This window comes from Gadus morhua, chromosome 19 (assembly GCF_902167405.1).
Source record: "Gadus morhua chromosome 19, gadMor3.0, whole genome shotgun sequence".
In the NCBI taxonomy this organism is placed as follows: domain Eukaryota; kingdom Metazoa; phylum Chordata; class Actinopteri; order Gadiformes; family Gadidae; genus Gadus; species Gadus morhua.
In genome coordinates this window covers 12,152,129-12,164,628 of record NC_044066.1, presented here as the reverse complement: position 1 = coordinate 12,164,628, position 12,500 = coordinate 12,152,129, and the positions used below count along the sequence as shown (strand labels likewise).

Below are 12,500 nucleotides of genomic sequence, written 5' to 3'. Positions count from 1 at the left end.
CAACACAGAGAGAGAGAGAGAGAGAGAGAGAGAGAGAGAGAGAGAGAGAGAGAGAGAGAGAGAGAGAGAGAGAGAGAGAGAGAGAGAGAGAGAGAGAGAGAGAGAGAGAGAGAGAGAGAGAGAGAGAGAGAGAGAGAGAGAGAGAGAGATGCAAGGTGTGTGATGGACATCGGTAGGTGTTTTCTGTCTTCTCGTTACTAATATAATTAATAATTTACTAAAACCAGGGCTCTCGTCTCACCGGAGACAACGGGCACACATGTTGGCAAACACACACACACACACACACACACACACACACTGAAAGCTGTCTCACTAATTATAGCTTACAGCTGCGGCCTATGAGGCGGTCATGTGTGACTCTGTGCGTGTGCGTTCTAGAGGAAAACGCAAAAAGCAAGTGAATTAACAGGGAAATAAAACAGGAATTAATCCTAGAAAGCGATTTCTGTCTCTCCTTATACACATTTCTATTATTGCACTCAGTGTCTTAATTGTGTGTCTTTGTGTGTGTGTGTATCTGTGTGTGTGTGAGAAACACAGAGCATTAGGTTTGAGTGGAGACTCATCTCTTTGAGTGGCGAGAGCTGATCAGCATGCTGTAATCCAACCTGCATCACACACACACACACACACACACACACACACACACACACACACACACACACACACACACACACACACACACACACACACACACACACGCACACTCGCTCTCTCGTTCGTACACACACTCTTTCTCTCACACACACAAATACACGCACACACACCAAACTTTAAAATAGATGTGGATTACTAAATGCAGCCCCTTAATTCTTTATGAGCAACTGTGTGTGTGAGCGAGTGAGTGTGTGTCTGATTGAGAGTCTCTACTATATATTCAGTATCAACAGTTGTCTTTTTTTAGCATATCATATACACATAATTTGGCACAATCTATGTGTGTGTGTGTGTTTACTGTGTGTGTGTGTGTGTGTGTGTGTGTGTGTGTGTGTGTGTGTGTGTGTGTGTGTGTGTTTACTGTGTGTGTGTGTGTGTGTGTGTGTGTGTGTGTGTGTGTGTGTGTGTGTGTGTGTGTGTGTGTGTGTGTGTGTGTGTGTGTGTGTGTGTGTGTGTGTGTGTGTGTGTGTGTTGAGGGAGTAGCTGTAAGAGTAACTGTTGTCGGCTGTGTTAATGAAGAGGGGATAAAATGAAAGGAAAGAGAGAGATATATAGTGTGCGGGAGAGAGAGAGAGAGAGAGAGAGAGAGAGAGAGAGAGAGAGAGAGAGAGAGAGAGAGAGAGAGAGAGAGAGAGAGAGAGAGAGAGAGAGAGAATCTGTGACAGATTTTGGGTTTGATTTTGGGTTTGATTTGTGATGTCTTACCATCTACCAGTATTCAATACCATGACAGACCTTCTTTCTCTCTCTCTCTCTCTCCTGTCCCTCCCCTCCTCTGGCACATTCTTCTATTTTTCATCTTCATTTCCATGCAGGAAAAGCTTCTCACAGCCAGACCCAGGACTAATAAGGATGCGACCATCCACCAATCCGCTCTCAGAGCTTGCGCCACCCACCCACCCTCCAGCAACAGCCAAGAAAGGAGAAGGCTTAAGAAGGAGAAAGGGGGACAGAGAGATAGCCAGAGAAATTGCGGAGAGAAAAAAAGTGACACTGTGGACAAACTACAGAAGGCCAGAGAGGCTTTGCACAACACACCCCCACACACACACATACGCCGACAGAATATACACAGAATATACACACTAATGAGACACACTGATGCAAGAAAACCAGAATAGATTTCTTCAAGGAAGAATGGGGAAGGATGTACTACTGGTTGCATGAGCCTGGGTGTGTGTTTCTGAAAGTGTGCAATGTGTGTGTTTGTTTGTTTGTTTGTTCTTGTGTGTGTGAATGTTTGTTCTTCTGTGTGTGTCTGTATGCGTGTGTGTTCTTGTGTTATTGTGAACTTAATCTCCAGGAAAGGTCCCAACACGTTAGGCCGAGTCCAGACCCTCTCCCTGTGCCATACTCCAGCACGGAGTCCCAGTGCGTCATTCCTATAATCTATGTAAACAATTTATATTGGATACAGCCACCACTCAACACAACTGTTACATGTTATGTTACTGTGGGACATGCCCGGGCAACGTGTACAAAAGCCTATCCAATTTCACTGCTTGTTCCCCCCCGCCCCCCGATTAAACATAGAGCGATGGACACATCTTTTCCACACATTGTAGGATTTCGATAATATCTCAACAGTGTGAAATTTGCATTGCGACAACTCATTTCGGCACAACCAGTTGCCCAGCAGTGCAATACCAACACCCTACAAAGTTCGGTAAACATTTCTCTCAACTAAGGAGGCTAGCACCGTTAGGGTAGAGAGAGAGAGAGCGGGGAGAGAGAGCGAGAGGAGAGGAGGAGAAAACAAGAGGCGCAAGCTGTTCGACTTCCAATCATCAATTATAGATTTCTTGTCTTTCAACGGCTTGCCATGTTAACATTGACATATTTGGAAAGCTTTGTTGTATCATGATCAGGCAAATGACAGGAGAGGTAGGCTCATGCAAAAAAGGAGGATCAATTAATGTTCTGTACAAATAACCAACAAGGTTTTCATGTTTGCTGATTCATAGGCCCCATGTCAAACAAGGTTTACACAGAAACGCTGTTCTCCATTGTATGTATGCTGTGCAGTGCACAGTCATTTCTCTTGCAATTCAGTTCACCTCAACACGGGGAACTCATGTTTACACTGGCCGGGCTGAGGATTATAATAGATCAGAGAATGGAGAATATCAGGGCCGGATAGTGTGGAGGCCAGTGCCCAAAGGCAATGGGTTTTATTCCCAATGTAGGCATCCATCAGAAAGTTTACTTACCGCTCATTAACCACATCTAAATTAGGCTTTGGATGAAGGTAGATGCAATGAATGAATCGTAGGAACATAAAAAAGAAAACATGAACAGGTAATAAAATACATAACAAAGATACATAATAACGATTATTAAGTTTTGCCCATGCTTGTATTGCGTTAATTAATGTGCAATAGCGATGTAGGAAACAAAGCAACGTCTCTTTCGCTGTTTGTAGCTTGTTCCTTCTCTATTCCTTCGTTTAGTAGTTCAATTCCTCTTTCTCTCAAACAGGGACACAGAGTCATGAATATGCAAGTCTGTTCATCCATTTTCACACACCAAAGTCGCAGAAGAAAACAACAAATTCTGTCAGTGGAAGTGTGTGTGCGTGCCTGTGTGTGTGATTTCCTCAGCAAACGGCGCTGTGAATGTCAAGCCTCAAACATTGATAAAGGGTTTCATAGCACACTTGACCACAAAGACAAAGCGCTCCGCTGAATCTTTTACAAAGCTGAGCCCTGCCGACATGACAAAGACAAACATCAATGTCCAGAAGTTGATTTTGGTTTAAAAATGGCGTCAGGTCCAACAGGTCCTGAAAACCTAATTTTGATAGTGATTTATTATGGTGACTATTTTATCCAAAGCCTTACGTTCCTCATTAAAGGTAGGTAGGTACGGTAGGGTTTACTTTGGTTGGATACCTATATGGCTTACTCTGGTTGCCTTGCCCAAATTCAAAAAGATAAATGTCGCTTTCGATCCATGGCACTAACTCAATGATAAAAATAATAATAAACCGCAACAAAAGCATCACAATAACGGTGAGGAGATGCCAGAAAAGGCTGTCTGTTCCTGTGAGCCCCTGGTGTTGACAATTAAATCCACTTCTAGACAGGAGGAACAAGAGATGCTTTGTGCATTCATATTGTTTCGTCTGAGTGCGTGAGTGTGTGTTTATGTCAGTGAATGTCATGAATAACTGATCAGTAGAACAGTAGCTTTTGTTAAGTCATTTTCTGCAAACATACTCACTTTAGAAATAATAGGTGCATGAACGGTATAACAGCACTCCTTAAAAAGTGTTAGGCCTACTCCTCTATACTTGTACACCGAGTTCACCCAAAAATGCAACGTAATGTATAGGCACCGTTAACTCTTGGGGAAGAATGTACAGTGCATCTTCTCAAGGGTTATGTGAGTTCCTCTTCTCCGCACAACCGTCACTCTCACTGTCTTTTCCTCTTCCGTCCTCTTTGAAATCGGTCCGAAAGGACACTTCCCCCTTTCTCTGTCTTTCACCCTTTCCCATTCTGTTTCCCTCTCCAGTCTCTCATATCTGTCGACAACGTCTCTCAAGGGGCCATCAATTAATCAATCAAAAGGAACAATTCTAATTTGAATAAGAGGAAATAAATGGAAGCGTGCCTCTTCCCAGTTTCACTTTCTCTTTCATCCTCTCAGTGTCTGTGCTGTCTGACCCCCCCACCCCCCCCTCCCCCCTCCCCCCTCCCCCCTCCCCCTCCCTAGTGTTTTATCCTAATTGTGTTGGTTGAATGAGGTGCTTGATACCCTGGCTGCATCAGATGATAAAACGCCCTTTGATTGCTGTTCAGCCCCGCAGGTGGTACAGCCGACCCACACACACACACACACGCCAACGCCAGACACCTTTTTTGTGGTTCCTTTTTGTTGTTTTTCGTTTTCAACCCGGCCCCCAAAACTTACATTCTCTCCTTCCTCCTCCATGTTTTAGTCTCATCACTTCTGTGTAAGTGCATTGACTCTCCCAATCAGCTTTTCTCTCTCTCTCTCTCTCTCTCTCTCTCTCTCTCTCTCTCTCTCTCTCTCTCTCTCTCTCTCTCTCTCTCTCTCTCTCTCTCTCTCTCTCTCTCTCTCTCTCTCTCTCTCTCTCTCTCTCTCTCTCTCTCTCTCTCTCACGGTTTAAGTGTGTGTGTGTGTATGTGTGATATAATGCGTGTGGGTCTGTCTTTGTACATGTCATTGTGTCTGTGTGTGTGCGTGTGTGTGTGTGATCTGCTATGGCCTTAGCTGGTGTGACGAGGGGCTTGGGTGGGGTGAGGAGGGGTCGAGTGCACGCAGTTCTTATGACACAGTCTTTATCCTGGTGGTCCGCAGTATTGACCTATTCGAACATGTGGCCGCTGTGGCAATGAGGATGACACAACTGGCCAAGGGCAGCAGGCATGGCGACGGTGGGAGGGTCTGCTGGGGCAGCGGGGGAGGGAAGGGGGTGGCACTTTGACAGGAAATAGACACGATGGCCGGAGAGAATTAGGCCACAAACAAACAAGGGCCAGCCCGTGTGAAACACTGAGCTGTGCCAATGGGCAGATGCTACGGGTTGGGCCAGTGGCAACAACCAGTGGCTTAACAAGAACAGGACAATAACTCGTTTGTGGGCTGCGTTCACATCGAATGTGTATTGCACTGAAAGGGCAATGAGGAAATACTAAATGCTAGTAAAACACATACGGTTTGGTTCCCCCTCTGGTTTCCTGTTTGACCTGCCGGGCTGCTGCAGCTCAGGGCAGAGGAAGGAGGAAGGAGGAAGGAAGAAGGAGGTAGGACTTGCAGCCTGGCTGTGAGTGACCTCATCACTGGATACCTGACGACTACACTGAGGTCTGATTGTTTGCTGCCTGAGTGGTTTATCAAGTGCCATGAAGTACAATGACGCAGCCGCCAACCTGACAGTAGATGGGTCTCATGTGTGCCAGCCAACAGAATGACAATATGTGTATCTCAGCTGTACATGTGTGTGTGTACTTGTGTACGTGTGTGTGTGTGTGTGTCTCTGTGTGTGTGTGTGTGTGTGTGTGTGTGTGTGTGTGTGTGTGTGTGTGTGTGTGTGTGTGTGTGTGTGTGTGCTGAAAAGGGATTGTCATGCAGGCAAACAGCTGAGACATCCGAGAATAGATGAAAGGAGAGGCACTGGTTATCTGGGAACACTGACTGCAAACACACGCACGCACACACAGACACACAGACACACAAACACAGACACACACGCAGGCACGAAGTGTGACAAATGTCTGGTAGATGTGTTACGCATGCTTTTAGCAAGTCTGGACACAAACACACTCAGACACAGGCACACGTCCGCTCACAGGTGTACATTACACACACACACTGTCTTTGATGTTCATTGGCATCAATTCAGAGCTCTTTCATATTACCAGTTATGGTAATTCACTCCTTGGCACAGAGCTCTTCAAAGCTATGTACACACACAAACACACACATACATACACACACTTTATGGCGGTGTTCTATGGTTTCACCTGCTAATACAATTATCAACCATTCGGCGGATGTCTTAGAGAATGGACATTGCAGTGTTTCTGTCTCTGAAGATATAATTCAATGTGTGTTCGAAGGTTTTTAAAAATACATTCAACACACAAGCGGTACTGTAACTGCAACACAGAGGAAGTTGTGGTCAACGAAAAAAAGCAGGTCTATAATTACAGCCCTGAATAAGCAAATAAATAATAATTAAAAAAAATCATAGGCTAGGACTGTTATAAATATCAGTTTGTCTCAACTGATACTATGCATGATAGCAAACAGAGAGAGAGAGGGAGGCAGTGTAAGACTGGACCCAGCCAGGAAGTCAAAGATATGAGGATAAGTGAATAAGCTGGTAGAACACCTGTATAATTTATGAAACAAACACACACACACACACACACACACACACACACACACACACACACACACACACACACACACACACACACACACACACACACACACACACACACACACACACACACACGTGTAATACAGCGTTTCCTTGTAGGCCTACAACACACGTATCTTCATTTAAACCAAGTAATGGAAGCCAAAGCAACCTGATCACTTTGTTACTAACTAGCATTCCATCTATAGATACGTCAATCGTGCTGCAAACGTCACTGATATCAATCTACAACACATCTGTCTCAAGCCTCCTCACTCGGGATTTGAAACAGGTGGTTCACGCTGTATCCGGGAGACATGCGGCTCAGTTATCGATTTGGTTTATTGATAACGTTGCACTGATATGAATAGGACTTTGGTTGTTTTCAGTACTTTATCTCAGAGAGCAACAGTAAGAAAGGTCAATGGAGATGGTCAGATATTTGGATTTGGATGGCGGCCGGTCAGGACTGTCGGTGTACGTGTGTGTGTGTGTGTGTGTGTGTGTGTGTGTGTGTGTGTGTGTGTGTGTGTGTGTGTGTGTGTGTGTGTGTGTGTGTGTGCGTGTGTGTGTGTGTGTGTGTCTGCGTGTGTGTGTGTGTGTGATGTGATGTTTGTTTTGGTCTCTGGCCAGTTTTTACTATCAACAGCAGCTGCCAGTGTCACTGGGGTGTCAGGCTGCTGCTGGCGCACACACACACACACACACACACACACACACACACACACACACACACACACACACGCACACACAATCAATAGAGACATGCATGGCACTAGGGTACAGAAGCAGGGCGAACCAATAACACATTTGATGGCCTAGCAAGGTTAGCCTGACTTAACAAGGGTCGAACAACAAATCTAGATGCCTACACCTTCTTAACATGGTGTACATACATATCAAAGCAAAACATAACCTAACCACAGGAAACACAGTCATACACGTATGAATGTGTGTGTTTTCCGTTTGAGTAGGCTATTTTTAGAGCATATCAAAATGTGCTCACATACTGACGTTTGGGTCCCACACCGCTTGTGTGTGTGAGTGATTAGCGACAGGCAGCTTGTAACACGCTATTACTGTGGCGGAGCGGATTATCTGGCTAGAGGCTTTAGCATGGACAGGGGTTTGGAAGTCGTTGACGCGACTGTCAATTGCCAAGCCAAAATAGCAAAGGATCGGCTCGGTATCGCCCTGTTGTGATATGTTTGCGGTGCTCACGCGCACTGGTAGGTTTTGGGGGAATTTTGCACAATCGTAGGACACAAGCGATGAACGAAATAAACGCCAAGGGTCCCCTCTGTCGTACGGATGACAGTTAGTACGGCTCTAATCAATATAGCCACAACACAAATCCACCGCTTAGCGCCCAAACAAACTAGGTTATGTCAAATACCAAGCTATCAAACAACCTCTGGTCCATTCTCACAGACCGTCTTCAGAAATGTCCGCGTTACTCCGGCCGTATCCTGTCCGGACACAACCCACCCCCCTAGGACACCACTCACCTATACGAGGTCTGTTTTCTGAAAGCCAGTCCTTTTAATTTCTCCTCCAGCGTCTCTTTGTCCATTTCAGGAAGGCTGGTGAACGTGTCGCCGCAGCCCATGGCTTCCTCTGAACCCGCGCCGGACTCCGAGTCACCCCCTTCGGCCCCGAGTGCAGCCAGGCACCCGGTGAAACCACCTCCCGGACCGCGGTCGTTCGCCAGGGGGTCCATGCCGGTTGTCGCTCTCTCTCTCCCCTCGCCCCGCACTGGACCCCCCTTTGCCCGGCTCGTAAGAGAACACAGGCTCCGGCGGGGGGGTGGGGGGGATTCTGAATTAAAACAAGCGACTCTATCGTTATAAAACGCGAGAATACATGTAGTTATTTTCGGGGCTAACACCCAGACCGCCGGGTGACCGCGGTCAGCTTGGTTTGTTGTTGCCGCAGCCGGGCACGGCAGCACGCGCTCGCCGCCTGGGGACCGAACTACCTCGCGAGCCTGACAGACTGGTAATGGCAACACGGCGCGCTGCTAGCTCGAGCGGGGCGGCGACAATAAACGTTTGATGAGAGCGCGGCGACGTCAGTAGTAGTACCGAGGCGGCGTGTAGCATCCATGGCCCTGGAACGAGAAGTGGAGCATTGTGGGATATTCCAGCTACTCTCCTCCTCCTCCTCCTCCTCCTCTTTGACTCTCTCGTGGTCCTTCGCTCTGCAGCAGCATCATCATCACTCAGGGAAAAAAAGTAGGGCAGAGAGGGTGAGCTAGCCCGAAGGTGCACGCACGCCACGCATGTATGGGCAAACACGCCTTTTGCGTCGTAGGGAATTGAACAATGTGTTGATTTATGCGATAAGAGGATGAATTGAGAAAGCTTCTCGTAGGCTAATGGTATACCCAGATGTCTTTTATTTATTCAAATGTCATTTCAAGTCAGCTGTTTCAATACAAACCACCATTTCTCAGTTGTTATACATTGTCATTTGTAATTATAATTTCTGAATTCTTATTTGCGCACAGCAGTGCCACAACCCCCAAAACAGGTATCGGTTGTCGTAGTTAAAGCACCAGCGTCCTACAGGATTGAGGGTAAAGAGAAACTGCCGAAGGCACCCTGCATGCATGTTGAATGAAGAACCAAGTTGACCCAACTGGCGCTGAAGTAGACCCTCTCAAGACTCACACAGCTCACTCAAAGTACGGTCGGGGTGTTTTGGTAGCTAATGAGATTTAAAATAACTTATGACGGCGGGGAGTATGACGTATGGTCTATATTTATTTGATGGCGTATTTTTTATTGACCATTTCGTTATTTAGCAGTCAGTCAGCAAGGAGGAGTAGGCCTACTTGCATCCACTACGCATCCTGATCGACGATGCTAAGGTAGACTGTGCGGTCTGGGGGGGCGAGAAGTATGGGGGCGAACAACCTTTATAGGCCTACTGGGATTCAAGCCCCCGCTGCGCTGGAGCTAGACTGACCCGCCCTCCAAAGTTGTAAACACATTATGCGCTTCATGTGTGAGATGTCAAGGAAGAACGAGTTGAAGGAGAGGACGTCTCCTTGCAGTGACTTGATAATCGCTTTCTGGAGACGTGTGATTAACATCATAAAGACACTCAGAGTTGAAAGAAGCACGGAGATCGAAGCAGGGATACGCGCCTGGTGAATCAGGTGCCAATTTGCATTCGCGTGCTGATATTTGAATGGAAAGGCTTATGAATGAAAATCACGGCAGTTGTGCCTAACCGGGTGTTTGTGTACATAGGCTGTACGCCATATACCTGTAGGTATATTAAACTTTGCTGTGCTTACTTCCCTCTGCTATTCCCTCTGTGACATTGCGATGACAGTTCAAATATAGGAAAGGTGACGCCATTCTGCAGCTTTAAAAGTTGATTGCTGAGATGTAGGTTCAAGTAGGCCTATGAAAGGATATAACTAGGCGTATTTGGAGGGAATGCCTTTTGTCCCGTGTAGACTCCTTATTTCTTGTGCTCTCCAACACTGGATTAATCAATTTTTTAAAAACAAATGAATTGTAAACGCCCATTCGTAGGCGGAGATCTCTTTTTTTACCACACCCCGAAGCACTGGATAAATAATTGAATTAAAACATTAAACGTGTTGTGCCATTTATGATCAGCAGGCGCTAATTTATCAACAGTGAATAAATAAGTTGACAGAGACGTGATGTGCAGATGCTAGAACAATCAGTATGCTGCTTTATTAACAATGCATATTTACAAAAATATATATTTTTTTCTAGTAAGATTTTTTGGTGGATGCTGAAAGATATATATATATTTATATATATAAAGAAGAAAAATACTTAAGGACACTCAAATGGAACATATCAACGACATCGAAGCAACATTTAGCAGACAAACACTTTGGAAGCCATCGTATGAAAGGCTGGGACTCCACGAAAGCATCACAGTAAAAACAAAAAAACAACCACAGCGTTTACTTTAGTAACGTTAGTTGAGTCAATTGCAACCAGTGTTTAATCACACTTGTCCTCATATATATATATATACTTTTTCTTTTTGCCAGCCCCTGATGCACCTCAGTGGGAGATAATTTGTACTCCCTTTTTGTCATGTATTTGACTGTACTTTGGCACAGGTGCACTGGTGCTACCATGCAAAGAGCCAAACGCATTTGCACGCTGCCAACAAACTATTTAGAATGGTGTCCTCAATAGTGTGGTTGCCAAGCTCTTTAATGCCCCCCTCCCTGCCCCACCCTCTTCCAAACCCCCCATGATGCTTCAGTTTTTCCCAAGCCTTTGACAAAATAAAAGGCAAAATAAAGGCGCCCCATGTAAAGAAGATATCACAGGGCATTAAGTCCTTAGCAGTTAGGCGTTTTAGTGGCGAGCAGTGACCGACATATGAGAGCAGATACTTCAGCCCTTTGGACAGAGCAGAATTAATTTGCAGTAACATGGTCCCATGTGCATCTCGTTTTGAAAGTAAAAGTCCCCTCCCTCCTCCAGACTTTTTCTCCTTCAAAGCCATCTAGCATAAATAAGCAGTGTGATTGGTTGGTATTTTACGTGTACACAAGATGGTTGGTCTGTATTTCATAAAAGGCAGGACACAATAGATAAGAAGCGCAATCAGGACAATAAACATAATAAAGTTCAATAAAATAAAAACATAAAGAACAAAGACAAAATTAAAGTATCAAAACGATAACGTTTGCATGTCATGGAATGGAATAAAAAGGTTTAAAAAAGGTCACCGCTACACATATCAATTACTTTAAAAACAAAAAGGGCTTCTATAAATACATTGCTGCTCTCTTTCGTTCCCATGTTAATTGGTGTCCTTTTCCAAAGAAAAATCCTCAAATGTCCAATTTAAATTCACCTTATAAGCACATCTCTCAGTTCAAGCAACACAGAAGCACTCGCTTTGAACAGAGTCTTATGAAACATGTTTTGGGGTCAGATGCAACACAGTGCCTCAACCTCGTTGAGTGATTTGGCTGAAAGATGAACAACTAATACGGGTTGACTTATTTGGAAAACTATTCAGTGCAACGTCACTTAAAAACTTTTTTTTAGGGCAGCCAGTGCCTGATTTTTTTGTGGATCTTTTTCCTGTCTTTTTCATATTTTTACAGTGTACTATCTTTTCAAGCGTGAGTGGCATGAAAAGAACTGTGGACAAACAAACATCACTTTGTACATCTTTTTTCCCCCCGCTCCAGGACACTTGAACTGCAGTGCTGTTGGGGGGGGGGGGGGGGGGGAGAATCAAAGGTCACGATGAAGAGTGGAGAACCAGGAGAAGCAAAAAATAATAAGATACGAAAATAAAATACAAAATAAAATTAAAAAACAAAAAAAAATGTCCGTCCTCAGGATGTTTCGTTGACCGTTCGATCGAGCGCTAGCACCTTTTTACCGCTGCTGCTCTCGTTAAGCCATGGTTCCAGAGACCTGGGACAGACAGACAAATGGACAGAGTTGAGGAAATGAAGGGGGCTGAGGCAGCAAACCGAAGCAAATTCCAGCACGGAACAAGACATGCGTCTCTCAGCGTTTCAGCCCAAACCCCTGGCATTCCTTTCTTCCCGAACAGGAGGGAGCGTAGGATGTTGTCAATAGACGCTGACTAAATGAGAACGGACGTCTTCCTGGAGGAGCTCAGCAACAGAAGGGTCTGTTTCCAAAGACTCGGATTTTTTACTTTTATTCTTATGCTATTCTTATATTATTCTTATTTTAAGGGAAAGTGTCTATTAAAGGACAGAGCCACAAGACTTCTGGTGTGACTCACTTCAAACAATATGTATTGTACACTGTGTAGAATATGTTTTTTACAAACACGAAATTCAATAGGATGCTGGTTACTACAGTTACCTTTGCAGGTCCATCCGGAGGTTTTCCGTCGATTGCGTATCGTTGTTATTACTTCGGAGAGGGGTGTGGCTCTCTGCCACGTT

At 45.1% G+C, this 12,500-nt stretch overlaps 2 protein-coding genes across 7 annotated transcripts in view; both read right to left on the bottom strand.

Annotated features, from left to right (window-relative positions):
- dgki (diacylglycerol kinase, iota) overlaps nt 1–8,728 on the bottom strand; it is a 61,897-nt gene extending 53,169 nt beyond the window's left edge. For 2 of the 6 annotated variants that reach the window (XR_003973985.1, XM_030341525.1), the window contains exon 1: nt 8,062–8,727. Coding sequence is in view for 5 of the 6 variants with exons in the window: in XM_030341525.1 (XP_030197385.1) it covers nt 8,062–8,273 (212 nt within the window). In the remaining variant the exon portion in view is untranslated. Of the gene's footprint in view, nt 1–8,061 lie in introns of all 6 variants that reach the window. The other 4 variants (XM_030341528.1, XM_030341529.1, XM_030341527.1 and 1 more) reach the window with 3 other exon arrangements.
- A 1,510-nt stretch (nt 8,729–10,238) lies between these two features.
- Nucleotides 10,239–12,500, bottom strand: part of creb3l2 (cAMP responsive element binding protein 3-like 2) — a 29,356-nt gene continuing 27,094 nt past the window's right edge. The window contains exons 11-12 of the mRNA XM_030341531.1: nt 12,418–12,500; nt 10,239–11,994 (exon numbers count right to left, since the gene is read on the bottom strand). The exon at nt 12,418–12,500 is cut by the window's right edge and continues 155 nt beyond it. Coding sequence (XP_030197391.1) covers nt 11,913–11,994; nt 12,418–12,500 — 165 coding nt within the window. The 3' untranslated portion in view covers nt 10,239–11,912. The remainder of the gene's footprint in view (nt 11,995–12,417) is intronic.